General features: G+C 31.7%; 2 protein-coding genes across 2 annotated transcripts; both read left to right on the forward strand.

Moving 5' to 3' along the window:
* The first annotated feature begins 3,422 nt into the window (after positions 1–3,422).
* LOC145094547 (ACD11 homolog protein-like) lies at positions 3,423–5,086 on the forward strand. Its single transcript, XM_079032700.1, has 5 exons — positions 3,423–3,841; positions 3,950–4,193; positions 4,303–4,475; positions 4,559–4,704; positions 4,824–5,086. Exons 1-5 carry the CDS (start codon positions 3,795–3,797, stop codon positions 4,928–4,930), a joined length of 717 nt encoding a protein of 238 aa, XP_078888826.1. The 5' UTR covers positions 3,423–3,794; the 3' UTR covers positions 4,931–5,086.
* A 2,805-nt stretch (positions 5,087–7,891) lies between these two features.
* LOC145092747 (uncharacterized) lies at positions 7,892–11,126 on the forward strand. The gene is made up of 3 exons (XM_079030729.1): positions 7,892–8,186; positions 8,288–8,369; positions 10,723–11,126. The coding sequence occupies exons 1-3, from the start codon at positions 8,073–8,075 to the stop codon at positions 10,905–10,907; spliced, it is 381 nt and encodes a 126-aa protein (XP_078886855.1). The 5' UTR covers positions 7,892–8,072; the 3' UTR covers positions 10,908–11,126.
* Positions 11,127–20,250: the final 9,124 nt, after the last annotated feature.

Genomic DNA, 20,250 nt, shown 5'->3' on the forward strand with positions numbered 1-20,250 from the left:
TATCTCCTACTCTATTGAGTTTTTGCTCTTAATTTCAAATGTGGTCATCATTTGTTCGTTTGTCTATGTTGCTGATTCCACTAGAGGTTCAAAGATTCAAGATGTGTGTGGGTCATAGATCTTTGCTAGTAATTAGAATAGCGAGTACTCGTCTCAAAATAATGTTATGTTTGAACAGTTTAAATTCGTACATTGTATTAATATTGGTAAAAACATTCCAAGGAATTCGTAACACACCAACCTCTCTCTCTTTCTCTCTCTCATCTTTATTTTCTCCCACATTTTCCTTTAGAGTTCGATACAACACACCCTCGCTGATACGTCCATGTATAAACCAATAACTTGTGGGCGTAATGTTGTTTTCCTTTGCCTCTCCTCTCCAATTTACTCAAAAAATTCAAACTACTCACTATTCAATTCAACAAAGATGAAATATTAACTCCCAATTGAAACGTACCCCATTATGTTTTTGCCTCAATCGTGATTGTGGGGGTGGATGGAGATGATGGTTATGGATGAGGTAAATAGAAGTAAAGGGAGAGAAGAAAGAAGAGAATGAAAACAAAAACAAAAAGAGGGGGTGGGGGATTTTTTTTAATAATTAAATTTAGTTTAAGAAAAGATAAAAGAAAGACAAAACTGCAAAAATGGTCCCTGTGGTTTCTCATTCTATGTGATTACGGTCCAAACGTTTGAAAAGTTGCAGATATGGTCATTCTCAACAAGTTTTGTTGTGGTTTTGGTCCCTCATCTGTTAGTTGGCTGTTAACTTCCTTAAAATGACAATTTTACCCCAGGGACCATTTTCTCAGTTTTGTCTTTTACCATACTATAAGGACCATTTTTGCATACATTCTTTTTTATTTTATTGAATTATTATATATTAATAGCTATTATTTTTAATAAATAATATTATATATTAATAAATATTCTTTTATTGGATTATTAATTTATTTTAGTTGATTTCGTATAATTTTTTTTGTTGGAGTAATTCCTTTTTATTGAATTATTATATATCAATACATATAGTTTTTAATAAATAATATTTATGTCATAATAAATATTATATTATTAGATTATTAATTTATTTAGTTAATTTTTGTAATTCCTTTTCTTAATTATTTTTCATTGGATTATTACTTTTAATTTATTATTTTATTCATATATTAAATATTGTTTTTTTATTATTAATTTATTTTAGTTAATTCTATTTTTAAATTTTTTTTTTCGAGGTAATTCTTTTTTATTGAATTATTATAAATCAGTACATATAGTTTTTAATATATAATATTTATATCATAATAAATATTATATTATGGGATTATTATATATAACAAAACAATATTTTTTTTGAATTATTAATTTCTTTTTTGTTGGAGCAATTATTTTTTATTAGAATATTATATATCAATAAATATTAATTTTAATATATAGTATTTATATTATAATAAATAATACATTATTGGATTATTAACTTTTGTAATTTCTTTTTTGTTTTTTCGAATTATTAAATTATTGAATTATTACTTTTAAATTTATTATTTTTTTAAGATAATAAATATTATCGTATTGGATTTTTATTTTATTTTTAATGTATACTATTAATTGTTTTTAATTTTATTAGCACTACAAAGTTGCCGAAATACATAAAAGTATCACTTATCATCCTCAAAAATTGGCAGGTTCACCTCCAAACACCTACATCGGAGGTTCAATAGATACCTTATCCTATTCCACCCAGCGTTGCTGGTAGCCACCTGCGACAACCACTTCATAATCCACTGGAATCCTTCATATCCTACATATTACACAACAAACCCCTATAACAATTATAAGTGGTGGTGGTGACCGAGTGATGGTGGTGATATTTTCCCTATGGTTTCTCATTATAAGCTACATGAAATGAAAGTGTTTGGAAGTGGTCCTAACGATTTCGATGATGAGAGACGACGATTTGGCGTATCCCACGATTTTGTGGTAGAACCAATAAAATTAACAAGAAGTATTATTATAAATTAAAAATAAATTAATAATCCAATAAAATAATATTTATATATGAAGAAAATAATAAATTAAATGTAATAATCCAATAAAAATAGTTTAAAAAAAGAAATTACAAAATTAACTGCAAGAAAATAATAAACCAATAATCTAATATTTATTATGATATAAATATTATATACTAAAAACTAGATGTACTGATTTATAATAATTCAATAAAAAAAAATTACTTCGACAAAAAAAAAATTTAAATAGAATTAACTAAAATAAATTAATAATCCAAATAAAACGATATTTAGTATATGAATAAAATAATAAATTAAAAGTAATAATCCAATAAAAATAATTAAAAAAAAGGAATTACAAAAATTAACTAAAAAATTAATAATCCAATAATATAATATTTATTATGATATAAATATTATTTATTATAAACTATATGTATTGATGTATAATAATTCAATAAAAAATAATTATTCCAACAAAAAAAATAAACGAAATCAACTAAAATAAATTAATAATCCAATAAAAGAATATTTATTAATATATAATATTATATATTAAAAATAATATCTATTAATAAATAATACTTCAATAAAATAAAAAAGAATGTATGCAAAAATGGTCCTTATAGTATGGTAAAAGACAAAACTGCAAAAATGGTCCCTAGGGGTAAAATTGTCATTTTAAGGAAGTTAACAGCCAACTAGCAGACGAGGGACCAAAACCACAACAAAACTTGTTGAAAAGGACAAAATCTGCAACTTTTCAAACGTTTGGACCGTAACCACATAAAATAAGAAACCACAGGGACCATTTTTGTAGTTTTATCGAAAAGAAATTAAAAAATGACAATAAGGTCATTTTCTCTAAGACCATTTGTGCAAGTTGTAGAAACCGCAGGGACCATTCATGCAAGTTTAAAAAACCATAAGAACCATTCATATAAAAAGATTAACTGAAACATTTGTTCAACCACATGGACCATTTATGAATCTTTGTCGAAATTTTTATTCTCATTCTAGAATGTTGGTGAGGTCGTCGCAAGTTCTATTTTTTGTCCACCAAATTACTTTAAGAGTTTTAATCAAAACAAATGAAGTTCATTGTTGAATCTATAATACCAAAAAATGGTAGGGAAAAAGTATATAAACATCTAAAACGAATAAGATTTGACTTCTTGGGGTTTGTGACGTTCGATCGACTTGATTTTCGTATAAGGGATCTTTTGTCATTAACCAAAACACTAGGGGTAAATCATGTTACGTGACCAAATTACAAGGTCCATTTATATATATATAACTAAATTTGAACACTCAATCTGATTTTACACGCGCAAACTCACGTGTGACGTGTCCCATGGAGGCGCGAAAAGTATAATAAACAGAAACCGCCACCTCCCTTCATATATTCCTCCCCTTTATTGTTGGGTTGATCAGATTTGATAACTTCAAAAGCATTTTTTTTTAAAACAGAGATATTTTTGGAAAGTTGCCTTTTACTAAGTTTATTTCTCAGATTTAGAGTTTGAATAGGATACTGTCTTAATTACTATAAATAGTTGTAATCGTTGTTTTGTTTAAAGTTTTACAGAATATACTTAGGCTCCAAGTAATTCTTCTTTCTCCTGTTTTTATACCTCTGTTTCGTTCTCCCTGTCATCCCCTGTTCTTGTGATCAGCAAGTTTCAAACACTAGCAAATCTTACATTCATCAACCTCCCAAATCTATCCGACAATATCATACGCTTTTGGGGCAAATCTGGATCTTAGCAGACGCAAAAGATAAATTCAATGGCTTTTTTTTCCTACTTCAGCTCCACCAACAGGAGCACGGAATGGTATGTTCGTCGTTAATTCGCGATTTCTCTTACGATTTTTCTTTAGTTTTTGCAATTGATGATTCGGAAACTGCGTTTTGTTGCTTATGTCAAATCGTGTGATCTCAGGAGCAACTTTAAGAGGATGGATTATAGCGTTGGTGATGAGTTTGAAGACGCTGGAACAAGGACCTCTCTTTCTTCGATCGCTGATGCATTTGAGGAAATTTCGGATCTGATTATAGCAGGAAGAAATGGTGATTTTGCTGTTTTGAAATTAAAGCCTTTTTGTGATGCGTGTTCTTTCGTTTCTGTGCTCTTCGGTTCCCTTGGCATCGCTTTTAAATTCGCCGAGATGGAATACACCTCTAAGGTTTGTTGTTTTCTCTTTCTGAAACTCAACTGACGATTTTTAAGGAGTTCAAAACCCTAAATCTGGTAGTTAAAATCAATTCATTCAAATTGCTCGATTTGGTTTTCAGGTGCGTGATCTAGAAGAAGCATCAGAACGCTATGTGAGTTTAACCAGTGTCGTTGATTATGATGTAAAATGCAAGACAGTGAAGTCACATGGTAGCCATACTCGTAATCTTCGCAGAGTTAGACAGGGTCTTGACCTAATTCGAGAATTATTCCAGAATTTTCTATCAACCAAGTATGTTCTTACGACTTATTACACCTGATTGTATTTATTAATTCTAGTGTTATTAATTGCATATTCTTGTGGTGATGATTCAGCGATTACTCCCTAAAAGATGCAGCTTCATCAGCATATCAACAAGTGTGTGCGCCATATCATTCATGGGCTGTTAGAACTGCCGTTTCTGCAGGAATGTGTGCTCTTCCATCAAGGGAACAACTTCTGCTCAATTTAAATGAAACTGGTTAGTCATCAAAATCTTTTTTTTTTTTTTTTTTTTTTTTTTTTTTAAATAAAATCTTGGGAAATGAGGTTTGACTCATTTAATTACTCTTTAATCTTGGATCCTAAATCTTATGACAGAGCAATCAGCAGCTGTGCAAATGAGAAGATATATAAAAGCTTCACTTCCGGTGATTAAGTACATAGATAATTTATACATTTCAAGGGGCATCAATTTAGATTGGTGATTTTGGGGATTGTTTTTTGTGACACAAGTTTTTGAGAGGGAGATTATGCATTGTGTCCATGAAAGATGTTTAGTTTTGTAATTTGGGGATTTTAACATGTTTAATTTAGTTAAAACTTTACTAATTGGGTTTTGATCGATGTTGGTTTTGGATTGTGGTGTTGGAATGAATAGCGAGAATCATTTGTTGTATGGATATATTGTCCTTCACATTTGCAATTATAGTATTTATTATACAATGTATATAGATGTGATGATTCTTTGATCTTAATGCTAATCATTTATGTAAACTAATAGCTTGTTTAATTTATGACTGCGATGAAGGACTAAGAAGGATTTTAAGAGCTTATTTGATTTGTTTATACTAAAGGAAGAATCTAGGTTATTTAGACTTTGTAAATAAGTATAGTCAAATTGAAATAAACTAACCCCAATGCACCATAGAAGTTTTGATGACTAACTAGTTGGATTTATGGTTGAAACTCGATGTGAATATCATATTTTCATCACTTGGTATTCCATAAAATTAAGGTATTTTTTTTTTATTGAGTAGTCTTTAACTTTCTTTTTGTCGTGCTTGTAATTCTTCCTCAGTCAGGATGGGGCATAATAGCAAAGCCTCTCGGATTGCTACAAAAAACACCATCGGATTTCTTCACTTTTATTTCACAAATTACTTTTAATGCATATAATATAATTTAGGGAAAATAGTATAAAAGTCAATAAATTTACATCAAAATTCTGATCACTTTTATTTCACAAATTACTTTTAATGCATATAATAGAATTTAGGGAAAATAGTGCAAAAGTCAATAAATTTACATCAAAATTCTAATCATTTTTATTTCACAAATTACTTTTAATGCATATAATATAATTTAGGGAAAATAGCACAAAAGTCACAAATTACTTTTATTTCAGTTTGTTACATTCCTGATTACTTGACCGGTCAACCCGATTGCCTGTTGACGTGTCTAAATTGAAAAAAAATGTTACAAAAGACATTAAATTTTCTTTTTTTTTTACAAATTTTACACTAAGTTTTCAATTTTTTTTTTTATAATTTGACACGTAGATTTTTTTTTTATTTTCCAATTTGATCATCATTTTTTTTATTCCAATTTTGTTCATTTTTGTTGACGTGACATTTCATTTTTTTGTTTCAAATCGGATATCATTTTTTTGTTCCATTTGAAATCGTATAAATTTATTTTTTCATTTAAAACCCATATTTTATATAAATGCAAGGTTTTTACATTCAAAACATAATGTTATGTATAAATATGTAATAATTATATTATAACAATATTTTTTATGCACTATTGCAATGTTAAATGAAAAAGAAGTATATCTGTAAGAACCAAAAATCACGAATATATCAACGAACAGTCCCTTGGTAATTAAAGCAAACAACAGACCATTGTGTTTTAGATATTAAATTAGTTTATATAATTGTGCATTCCACACCTCCAAACTCATTTTAAAGTTGTGTATTTAATATAATATACCGTTATAATTTAACTATCACATATTTATATATAATATTATTGTTTGATCGTAAAAAACCTTGTATTAATAAAAAAAATGGTTAATGAAAAAAAATGTATTTATCTGGTTTTCAATGTAAAAAAATTACGGTTTCAAATGAAAATTGGTCAACATCAAACAAAATTGAAAAAAATGATGTTCGATTTGGAACAAAAAATGAAGTGTTAAAAAAAAGCTTTGTGTCAAAATTGAAAAAGATGAAAACACAGTGTTTTTTGTGAAAAAAAGCAATTTTAACACCTAAGCATCTTATATCATCAAAAGTGACACGCAATCATATCACGTCAGAAGATAACCGGTTTGATCGGTCAAATGTTCAGAACTATAACAAATTAGGATATACAATGTTAAATTTAAGTCAAAAAAATACAAAATATCAAATTATAATTTTGATGTAAAACTAGCGATTTTTATGTTCTATAAATAAATGAATCGTAACAAATTGGAACATACCCCCTAAAATCCTTGTTTTTTACAAAACAACAAAGAGTGAATGATAATTTTTTTGTAAATAAGTCTACTAGTATCCTTTAACTATCAAAGTTTTCTACTTTTCATCCCTTGACTTTAACACTATTCCTGTGAAAACTTACTAAAGGTTGGAGATGACAACTGTTGTGGTAGGTAAGTTTTGCCTTAGTAACATCTTGTAACAAGAAATGCCAAATATCTAATGATGATCAAGAATCTCCCTACTATGCATTTAATATTGTATTAATTCATCCAAACAAATAAATAATACAAATAAATCTAACACACATAAAGTATCTAAATTGATAAGAAGAAACATAACCACATATAGACCACGGATGTTTTAAGGGGTTCCCAGTATGACACTGTGTTTCAAATATAAATCTATATTATTCAAACTTTTTAAATAAGTATAGTCAAATTGAAATAAATTAACCCCATTTTTTATTTTAAACTTATTTTTACAAATAGATTGCCTAAATTTGAAATGAATCGGTCTATGTGGTTATGTTTCCTTCTTACCAATTTGCATAGTCTATGTGTGTGTTAGATTTATTTGTTTGGATGAATTAATACAATATTAAATGCATAGTGGTGGATTCTTGATCATCATAGATATTTGGCATTTCTTGTTACAAGATGTTACTCAAGACAAAACTTACCTACTACAACAGTTGGCATCTCCAACGTCTAGTAAGTTTTCATAGAAATAGTCTTAAAGTCAAAGGATGAAAAGTAGAAAACTTTAATAGTTGAGGGATAGTATAAGACATATTTACAATTTGCTGTATTTACAAGAAATTGATCTTTCACTCTTTGTTGTTTTGTACGCATCTTAACCCATGGTGGTGGGACCCCACCAAGCAAATTTTGACATTGATATCATGATATCATAATTCCTTGAACATAAAAAATGGCAACCCTTTTCCAAGCTCAACACTTTCCATACTTTAATAACTCGTACTTCATGCCTTACAACTTGTACCTTACCATATTTTTTCGACTATTTCACAGTGAAACTGTAAAAGTAAACCTTTTAAAGATAGGATTCCCTTTTCTCTTTGCCCTTTCGCATACAATAAAACACAGATACCATTCTCGAGAAATTTACAGTAGCTGAAGACATGGCTGCTGTTCAAGAAGAAGAAGAAGATGATGAAATGAAACTGGAAAAGTCAAACAACTTGGTCAAACTTCCGACCACACTTGCCTCCATTGAATCCTTGACCTTTCCTTTAGTAAGTAATGTTCTTGTTTTCTGCATTTTGGTTTAGATTATGCATATGTTTCTGTTCATCCTCCATCGTATGTAATGACCAAATTGTTGTTGTAAAAATAGATTCAAGAAGTTGTTTTAATGGCGGATTTTCGATGCAAAATGTGTCAAGATAGAGTTGCAAATATTGTTTCCAAATTTAACGGTAAGTGTTTCCTTTTTCAAGATTTCTTGATTTTCCGGTGGCCGGTTTTTTTAGCCACCGTCGTAGAGGCTAGAGACACCACCAGTAGCTAGCCGTTGAACAGGCAGTTGGGTGTCAGGATATGCTAATATTGGGTCCTATTTTTCCTATTTATTTAAATAAGGAAATGTCGATGGATAAAAATAAAATATCATGTCTTCTTTTTTTGTTGTTGAATTATATATTCGAAAAATCTAAATATTATAAACTTATATTCTTACACTAACTAATGATTATCTTTGAGTTTGTGGAGTGTCATGATTTTGAGGAGGAAGATCTTCTTTGAAATAGGAATGTTTTTTAAAATAGCTTATACTAATTCTATCATTTTTTTTATAAAAATAATTGGAATACATATTGAGATGGTTACTATTGTTTTTCCAAATTGTTTTGTTTTTCTTTTTCTCCTCTTGTTCCAAGTGAAGTTTCTTTTATGTGATTTAACTTCTATAAAATTGAATGAAATATGATCTAGGAGATATAAAATGTTACATTAATAAAATATTGTAAAAATGAATATGTTTGTATCCTTACCATTTGATTTTGATATTTACTTACAATATATATAACTCATCCAATCATGTGAAAAATGCTACTTTTTTTTTCTATAATATTTTCTGAAATTGTAGCAATTTAACCTTATTTTCTTATATTCGTATGGAACAAAGGTAGTGCTACAATTTAATATTCTATTATTATAAGGTAGAGTCCACAGATGACATTAATGATCGGTTATTGTTGGCGTATTATTGTTTGACTTTTGCATTGACATATAATGTTCATTTATTTCTTTATTTTCTTATTAATATTATAAATATTATAGTTCTGACAATTTATATGAGCAACCAAAATATTTGTTTTGTCAACACTACTACTGAATTAGCTAGAATGAATGCTTCACATTTATAACTTTTAACTACAAGTCAGGTATATAAATTACTAATTGGTAAAGAATAAATTAGTAATCAGTAAGAGAACCATTAGTGGATGGTTTCTACTTTCTACCCATCTCTAAATATAAAATAATAGCTCATTTAAGTGTAAAAGTTCGCTTAAAGGAAGCTAAACTTTCTCCAAAAATGTTATTCATTATTCTAAAATAATATTTTATCTTTTTAAAATTATTTGTTTATTGAATTTATATTTTAGTATATTATTGTATTTTAACTAATTTATATTTATCATAATCACAAAATTGATGTTAAAAATGAGGATATTATCTTATTATAACTAACTTTTGAGGCATTTATGAAAATGTTGGTCCGTCCATAATGAGACATTTAAGAATAGATCAAATTTGTTTTGGATTAACTTTATGTCTTATCAAAATTATATTTTTTTGACAAATAAATATATTTTGGATTCCTGATGACTACGTATTGGGGAAAGAAGACTATGTAGTTGAAACATCAATAATATTAAATATTTAAGATTTTAGAGATAAATATACTTTTGAAGTGTTTGATGTAAATGATAAAATCAAATACACCTTATATATTCTATATATCATTGAAATCTGATATAGTTATTTAAAAAATAAGTTTTTTTTTTTTACAAATGTTCAAAAATAGTCATTTTTTATATATCTTCCAGAAACATATGGTTAACTTTATGATTATTCCATTAAATAAAATATTTATATATTAATTTTAATAAATAAAGTAATTTGATTAAAGTAAACTATAGTATAAAATTAGAATTAATTTTTAGAGTAGATGGTTAGTGATAAAAATGATTAAAAGATGAATCTTAATTAAAAATACTACTTTTCTGTAAACTCGAAACTAACAAATAAACATCATTGAAAAAAAGCCAACACTTTATTCATATGGTATTTTCAGTTTGAAAGAGTAAATTCTATATTACTACTTTATTCATATGGGTGGATACCAATAAGTACAAGAAATTGGACATTTTTGACATGGGATACCTTTTAAAATCGGGGTCCATTTGCACTTTTTCAATAATCAATATGTTGTTTTTCCTAAAAGTCGATACGTTCTTGTCAGATTTCCTACCTCTTGTGTCGTGGCCATTTCTTATTGGTTTATATTTTCTAGCACAAAGACCTATGCGGAAACTATCATTAAAAAACCTACACACAAAGAAAGGGGAAATGGATCAATCCATGGAGATAATAAATCAACTAATATCAAACTTAATGTCATTGAAGTTTCATGCAATAAAATTGCATTCAATATACATATAAAATAAGCTATGATTTTAATATGGTTATGAGAATATAAGTATATGTTTATAATTTATTTTTGTTTTATTATTGATGAACTAAATATCTACTTTTCTAAACGTGTAGGGGAGATGGAGTCCATGGAGATAATGATCAAGGAGAAGAAGGTAATCCTCACATTTACAAGTAGGTACTCGAGAGTAAAGAAAAATGGGAAAAAACTCGAAGTTGCTGCATTCTATAAGGATATTGCCAATAGAATTTCATGTGTCAAACGATTTTTACGGTTTTCAAGTACTCGATTAGTATAGTATTGTGATGGAATGTGTATAAAATTGAATGTACATGTCAAAAATACATTTGATAGGTTAACTAGTACACAAAATAACCACACCGGTTAATCCACAAGTATGAAGTTCATGTGTTTTTTTTTTCTTTTGTATTAACCATCTATCACTATGGTTGGATGACCAACTCTATATATTACAGATGTAACTCAAAATTCAACTGGAATCATGTATGCTTATGGATGTAGTTTCTTATTTCATTTGTGATATCCAATCGTTTAGCAAACTATGTTCATATGATTCAAGTTGCTACCATATACACTTGAACTGGTTAAAGCTCTCTCGTATAGGAGATTGGTGTTAACATCCCAAAATGTATAAAAACAACTATATAATCTTGGTAAATACACACATAAAGAACCATGTAAAGATTATATAAATTCAAAATCATTCCTAAAACACACATCATAAAAAAATGGTGTTTAAAAGTCTATCAGGTTGTGTCTTATACATGGGAAGATTCAACATCTAACGCCCTTGTAGTTGGAGGGAAATTATGAAGAAACTCATGCTTATCGATTAAAATTAGTTAGATCTGACAATGAGTCGGTCTGGGTTTGGGTTCAACTCATTTATTAATTGGGTTGAAATTTTCAACCCAACCCAACTGGTTTATTTAAATGGGTTGATATTTCCAACCCAATCCAACCTTTCAGATAGGGATGAGCATCGGAACCGGCCTGGGAACCAAACTTGGTGGAAAATAGGAACCGAACCGGCCCGCCGGTTCCGGTTCCTACCGGTTTTTGTCGTGTCTTTAATGTTGGAACCGGTCATCGAGAAATAACAACATACGGTTCCGGTTTTTGCCGGTTATACCAAATCATGTTCAATCGGTTCCGGTTTCAAAAATCAACAAGAATATCGTCTCGGTCCCGGCCCGATCAGTTCTATCCGATTTAAGTTCCGGTTTCGGCCGGTTCCCCGGTCCAAATGTCATCCCTACTTTCAGATAAATGAGTTGTCATCGGGTTGACCCGTTTATGTAGTTTCCAAGTCAACCTATTAAATAAATTGGTTAAATTTGGATTGACCCATTTAAAATAAAAATAAATAAATAAATTAACTAAAATTTACACCACTTAAATTAGTTATAAACTTAAATAAAATTTCAAAGTATGACAAAAACGCAATCCTAATTAATATATACAAAGAAATTGTTCAAATAACATTAAATATATCTAATTTTTAAGTGATTTTTTTAAAATGGCTAGTGTTGTCCATACCAAGAGAAAATATAGGAATTAGGATTCCATTTTTTAAAACATAAATAATAACAAACATTGTAATTTATAAACTAATACTTAGATTAATACATGATAATATCTAAATAATTATTAAATTAAATATAAATTAAAGTTAAATGAGTTGGTGGGTTGAAAATGGTTTGATAATTTTTATTGGACCCAACCTATTTAATTAAATGGGTTAGACGGATTGACCCGTTTAACTTAAATGGGTTGAAAATCTCAACCCAGCCTGCTAATTTTAGGTTGGGTTGGTGGGTTAGATCGATTTTTACTAGTTCTAAAATTAGTGAAATAACATTTAACATCATTAAAATTAGTGAAATTCTTATACTTATGAAACTTTTAAAAACAAGATTGTTTGTCTAAAGCAATACGAGATATGTTCCAAACATATTAAATAAAAATTATAATATAAAGTGTCTAATGTTATTTTTAGGGAAAATGACTTTGAAGAGTAACGAACTATTGGTTTTGTTGATATTTAGTCATTTTTTTGTACTATATTATTTACCATTATACTTGTTTTTAATGTTCATAAAAACTATTATGACCGGTTATTGTAAGTTTAGCGGGTCAAGTTAAATTTTCCGGCTAATATATGAATTTTCTGACAAAAATATGAATTTTTCAGCGAATGTATGATTTTTCCAGGGAAGTGATTAACACTATGAATGACTTAAACTTGTTTTTCACATCTGAACACTATGAATGTGAATATGAAAAACATATATAAAAGAAAATTGAAACCCTTGTGAAAATCTGAATCTGCACAAATAGGAACACTATGAATGTATGAATTTGCAAACATACAAGAAATCAGTGGGGTTCCCTTGCAAAAAATCTGAATCTGCAATCAGACGAGAAATAAGAGGGGTTCCAAATCGAAAATCTAAAAATGTATGTGTTTTTAGTTTGTTATTGTTCTTGGGAATAAAACCCTAAAACTTGAACTTGAAGCTTCCGTGGAAATCGAAAATCACATAATAGGAAAGTGAAACTTTATGCAATGATTGGGATTGATTAGGTCATTATTTGATAACTTTTGTGCTGGATTTTTAAGGCACTAGAAAACAAATGAAATTTATAGTTAATCTGCAACCTCACTATCTTTATCTCTAAGATCAAGAACCCAAATTACACATGAAATAAAGCTACAAAATCCATAACTCAAAGACTATTACAAATACTAACAGATGCAAACCAATGTGAATGTCGACTACAAACATGAGTGTTGAAAAAAGGAACATATGCAAATCTTTTGGGAATGGAACCTTAGTTTTTGTTAGTATAGTGTCTTCGTTTTCGTCCTTGAAAGCTTCCTGTAAAGAAAAAATTAGATGCAAACGATGTGGCTGAGGCTCGAGTTGGACTCGATTCCCTTAAACAAATTCGCCGTCTATTCCCAGGGTACAAAAACCTAAACAGTATTGTGTACTGCCGGATATCACCACTTGCCTGAAAGAATCGCCAGAAGCAGGAGTGCAGAGAACGAAGAAGAAGAAGAGTAATTTCATTCGTGTGTTTGAATGAGAAGACAAGGTCTTCTTTTGTAGTTGAATTGTGAAACGGAAACAAATCACTAAATGATTGAGCGTTTAATGGCAATAAATGTCATTAATTACGCAATTAATGCATCCGTTACAGAATTCAAAAATAGGGACCAGAACTGTCAAGTTTAGCAAAAATGAGGGTAGCGCACGCCCGAGTTTTCGGAGCTGCATTCGTGTCCGCAGGTCACGCCCATGCACGAGTTCGGTGTTTTTGGTCTACGGAACCAAGATTTGCACCCTCCCTACGCGTGGGTAGGAATTGTAGCATAACCATAGACACAAGCTTGTAACCCTTCCATGCAATGAAGCTTATAAACCTTGTTGAGTTTGGTCTCTCTACCAATGTGAGACTCATTCCCACATTCCTCTCTTTTGCTAAACTTATTATCAAATACCCATCTTTGAGTATCGATATCTCATTCACTTATACTCTATTTTGGACATATAATATATCGTTTCGAAGTCCTCATGGAGGACAACACAAACCCACTTAGAGTTCGTTATACATACAACATATGTATATATTTATATATGTCCAAAGTTAGTAAAAAAATATAAATATTTATACTAAATTTCCAACAATCCTCCACATGAATGGAGATCGATCTCTGCACATCCAATTTCCAGACGAAATTTTCAACAGTTGAATCCTGCATAGGATAGGTAGGTATTGCCCTTTGAACACTTCCTTAAGAAGTTACACTTAATCTCCTAGCAGTTAGTAGATCTCGATGTCTTTGAACTAAGCTGCCATTTATGTAGACGACAATGTAAATCTCATAGGACTCTCCCTAACAAGGTCATATCCTCATAGACGTGTTCGTTTTGGTCATGAACACTAACCTGGTTCTGCAAGAGCTTTAGGAATTTTTGCCCCTATAATTCCCTTCAAAGCGACCCCACTTCTCTCTCACATAGGTGATTCCAAGAATCATTAAAAAACATATGTTCAGCCTAATTTTGTCACTAAATAAAGGAATGGACTAGGAAGAAATGTTAACTCCCCCCCACAGTGACCTGCCCCACTCCTACAATTAGGTTATCCTTTTGAACCCAGATCTTGGGATCTCCAGTCTTCTGGGTAAGGTTTCCTTCATATGAATTTATTCATTCATGGGCTTTAGTCCCATTCCTCTTGACGACTTATAAACTACATCTCTACTCAAGCCTTTTGTAAGCGGATCCACAATGTTATCCTTTGACTTCACCCAGTCAACCGTGATAACCCCCGTAGAGATTAGTTGTCGTATCGTTTTATGTCTACGTCTAATGTGCCTTGATTTCCCATTATACATTGTACTTTGAGCTCTACCAATTGCCGATTGGTTATCATAATGTATACATATGGCCATTACTGGCTTAGGCCATTCGGGAATGTCCTCTACAAATTGACGTAGCCACTCCGCCTCTTCAGCACAAATATCTAAGGCGATAAATTCAGATTCCATCATGGATCTAGATATAACTGTTTGCTTAGATGATTTCCATGCTACAACAGCACCTCCAAGTGTAAACACATGTCCACTTGTAGATCTGGAATCTTTTATGTCAGATATCCAATTTGCATCTATATATCCTTCGATAACTGTTGGATGTCTGCCATAATGCAGTCCATATTCTCGCGTGTATCTCACATACCTAGTAATACTCTTCCAGTGTTCAGAACTGGGTTTACTAGTGTATCTACTTAGTCTGCTCATAGCACATGCTAAGTCAGGTCCGGTACAACTCATTAGATACATCAGACTGCCAATAATTCTTGAATATTCCACTTGATTAACACTATCACCTCTATTTTTACGTAGATGTTGACTAGTGTCAATTGGATTTCTAGCTATGCTAGTGTCTCCTTTAGCAAAATTTTCAAGAATTTTATCCACATAGTGTGTTTGACTCAAAATCAAACCACTTTGGATTCTTGTGATCTTCACTCCAAGAATCACATCTGTTAAACCCATATCTTTCATGTCGAACCTGGATTTCAACATATCCTTCATGGATCTTATTATCTTGTCATCACTACCAATGATAAGCATATCATTAACATACAAACACAAGATGACATAACCATGAGTGGTGCTTTTCACATAGATACACTTATCACACTCATTGATTCTAAAGCCACTTTCCATCATGACTTGATCGAACTTTTGATGTCATTGTTTAGGAGCTTGTTTTAATCCATATAGAGACTTAACAAGTTTACAAACCTTGTTCTCTTGTCCTGAGGCAATGAATCCCTCAGGTTGCTCCATATAAATTTCTTCTTCCAACTCCCCATTTAGGAAAGCCGTTTTCACATCCATTTGATGAACTTGCCAGTTTCTGATAGCTGCAATGGCAAGAACTAATCTAATGGATATTATCCGCATTACCAGCGAATAGTTATCAAAGTAGTCTAGACCTTCCTTTTTTCTATAACCTTTGATTACTAGTCTTGCCTTGTATTTATCAATACTGCCATCAAGTTTCATCTTTCTCTTAAAAATCCAACGGTAACCTAGTGGCTTGCTACCTGGAGGTAGATCTACTACTTCCCATGTATGATTTTGTAAGATAGATTCTACCTCATTTTTGATGGCTTCTTTCCATTGAGGTCCCTCAGAAGAAGTTACCGCCTCTTGGTAGGTTTTAGGTTCACTTTCCACCACATAGGTGAAAAAATCATCACTAAATGATTTTTCAACTCTAGCCCTCTTACTTCTTCTGGGTTCTATCTCTTCCTCCTCGGATTGAGCTTGTTCTTCCTCTTGAACAACTTCGTTATTTGGTAAAGATGGGATTTCAACTTCCTTGTTCAAACAGGGAAACACATCTTCAAAGAATGAAGCATTCCTTGATTCCATTATGGTATTCTTGTGTATTTCAGGATTCTTAGAATCATGCACAAGGAACTGATAAGCACTACTACTTTGTGCATACCTAATGAATACACAATCCACTGTTTTAGGCCCTAACTTTTGTACCTTAGGTGGTGGCACTTCAACTTTAGCTAGGAACCCCCACACTCGTAAGTACTTATACGATGGCTTTCTTCCCATCCAAAGTTCATACGGTGTTTCATTATTTTCTTTGCGAGGTGTCTTATTTAAAAGATAGTTAGCCGACAAAATAGCTTCCCCCACATTGATTGGTTTACACCCGAACTAATTATCATGGCATTGACCATTTCTTTCAAGGTACGGTTCTTTCTTTCAGCAATTCCATTGAATTAAGGTGAATAGGATGATGTGAATTCATGATGAATTCCATTTTTAGCACAAAAATCAGCATAGGTAGAAACATATTCCCCACCCCTATCACTTCTAACCACTTTAACTCTCTTGTTGAGTTAATTCTCAACTTCATTTTTGTACAAGACAAACTTGTCTATTGCTTCATCTTTACTTTTAAGTAAATATATGTAGCAATATTTCGTGCTATCATCGATGAATGTAATGAAGTATTTGTTCCCACCTTGAGTAGGAATTGACTTTAGATCACACACATCAGTGTGAATTAAATCAAGAGGTTCAGTGTTTCTTTTGATTGTTTGGAAAGACAATCTAGTTTGTTTGGCTTCAACACATGTGGGGAATTTGTGATTTGAGTCAATATTAAGTTTTGGTATGTATTCTAGTTTAATTAATCGCTTAATTGAATTGTAATTTACATGTCCTAAGCAACCATGCCAAACATTTGAACACTCAAGCAAATAAGCAGAACTAGAACTTTCATTATTCATTTTGTTTGTCACCATTACATTCAATTTGAACATGTCATTCAAGGTATATCCTTTTCCCACAAACATACCATTTTTGGACAAAACAAACTTGTCTGACTCAAACACTAGCTTAAAACCAAATTGGTTCAACAAACCACCCGACACTAGATTCTTACGAAGTTCAAGAACATACAAAACATCCCTAAGCTTCACTTCTTTCCCCGAAGTCATTTTTAGAATGACATCACCAACACCTTTGATATCCGCGGTAGCTGCATTTCCCATGTAGAGCTTTTCACCATATTCAACTTCTTTGTAGGTGTTGAAAACACTTTTGTCATGACACACATGACGAGTAGCACCCGTGTCAATCCACCACTCCTTTGAATTTGTATTCATGAGATTCACTTCAGAAACCATAGCCGTGAGATCAGTTATCATGGCCACCAACTTCATGTTATCATTCACCATGTTTGCTCGATGGTTTTCCCTCTTAGGTTGAGGGTACTCCGAAGCCTTGTGACCCGGTTGGCCACAGGTGTAGCACTTGAACTTCTTTTTGAAAGTTCCTGCCTTGGGGCCTAGGTTTTTGCCCTTTTCTTTCCTTTTGTGAGGTCCCTTGCCTTTGATTTTGGAAGTTTGACCAGCTTCCACCATATGAACCTTAGAAGATTCAACTTCACTGCCTTTCTTGAAGGCCATTCTATTGTCTTCTTCAATGCGAAGACGCACCACCAGTTCCTCCACATACATCTCATTTCGCTTATGCTTAAGGTAATTTTTGAAGTCTATCCAACCAGGAGGAAGCTTTTCAACCATTGATGCAACTTGGAATGATTCATTAAGATCCATCCCTTCTGTATTGTTATCATGTATGATGACCTGAAGGTCTTGGACTTGACTCATAACAGATTTCGAGTTAATCATTTTGTATTCCAAGAACTTAGCAATAACATGCTTCTTAGTTCCAACATCTTTTGTCTTATACTTCCTTTCCAACGACTCCCATAGTTCCTTAACAGTTGCAACTTTACAATAAATATTGTAAAGTGCATCTGTTAGCCCATTCAACACATAGTTGCGACATAGAAATTTTGAATGCTTCCATACATCCACTGCATTCACAGATTGAGCATCAGCCAGCCCCTCAGCAATTACAGGAGCAGTTTCTGTTAGGAACCGAGCCAGGTTCAAGGTGGTCAAGTAGAATAGCATCTTCTGTTGCCACCTCTTGAAATTCAGACCAATTTTTTTTTAGGTCTCTCAGCATGATTAGCCATGATGTTTGGAACCGGTGCATTTGAGTTCACAGCAGGGGTAGCACCAATAGCAGGAGTTCTAGTACCAACGAGAGTTGCAGACATTCTGAAAGAATCGTAACCACAATCAAATATATTATTACAGGAAAAAAATCGATACAAACTCGATTTTAGAATAAAAGAACAGAAAAAGAAAGTTTTACAAAGAATAAATCTATTTAAGACTGTTAGTATAGTGTCTTCGTTTTCGTCCTTGAAAGTTTCCTATAAAGAAAAAATTAGATGCAAACGATGTGGCTGAGGATAGAGTTGGACTCGATTCCCTTAAACAGATTCGCCGTTTGTTCCCAGGGTACAAAAACCTAAACAATATTGTGTACTGTCGGATATCACCACTTGCCTGAAAGAATCGCCGGAAGCAGGAGTACAGAGAACGAAGAAGAAGAAGAGTAATTTCATTCGTGTGTTTGAATGAGAAGGCAATGTCTTCTTTTATAGTTGAAGCGTGAAACGGAAACAAAATCATCACTAATTGATTGAGCGTTTAATGGCAATAAATGTCATTAATTACGCAATTAATGCATCCGTTACAGAATTCAAAAATAGGGACCAAAACTGTCAAGTTTAGCAAAAATGAAGGTAGCGCGCGCCCGAGTTTTCGGAGCTGCATTTGTGCCCATGCACGAGTTCGGTGTTTTTGGTCTACGGAACCAAGATTTGCACCCCCCTGCGTGCGGGTAAGAATTGTAGCATAACCATAGACACAAGCTTGTAAGCCTTCCATGCAATGAAACTTATAAACCTTGTTGAGTTTGGTCTCTCTATCAATGTGGGACTCATTCCCACATTCCTCTATTTTGCTAAACTTATTCTCAAATACCCATCTTTGAGTATCGATATCTCATTTACTTATACTCTATTTTGGATATATAATATATCGTTTCGAAGTCCTCATGGAGGAGAACACAAACCCACTTAGAGTTCGTTATGTATACAACATATGTATATATTTATATATGTCCAAAGTTAGTAAAAAATATAAATATTTATCCTAAATTTCCAATAGTTTTCAGGTCCACTAACATCAATGGATACTCAATTATCCAGTTTAGCCATATGAATTAACGTGGGCAAACTTTTTGGCTAATGACAATAGACGGAGGATGTTGTTTCCACTAGAGAAAAGAGAGGTTGTGGTGATAAAGGCGGTGGGTGGTGTTAGGATTGAGCAATGCATGTAACTTAGATTAAGAATTTTATTTCATTTGTATTAATTATAGAAACAACTATCATTTTTCACTAATACCACCACCATCCTATACAAACACCAATTGTTTTGGTGGTGGAGAAGAGTACGAGAGATATATTTGTGGCCGGATTGTAGGCGAGCAAAGAGGGTGAGAGTTTAGGGGTTGAAAATGAAGGAGAAGATATGCATGACAAAGGGAGTGGTTGGTAGTGGTTCTGACGTTGGCGTCAGAGGTAACATGAGGCATAATAGATGATCTTGGAAAATCGAAACCAAGGAGACATATGAATTATCGA

Source organism: Lactuca serriola, chromosome 3 (genome assembly GCF_051521515.1).
Source record: "Lactuca serriola cultivar US96UC23 chromosome 3, Lser_US96UC23_V15, whole genome shotgun sequence".
In the NCBI taxonomy this organism is placed as follows: domain Eukaryota; kingdom Viridiplantae; phylum Streptophyta; class Magnoliopsida; order Asterales; family Asteraceae; genus Lactuca; species Lactuca serriola.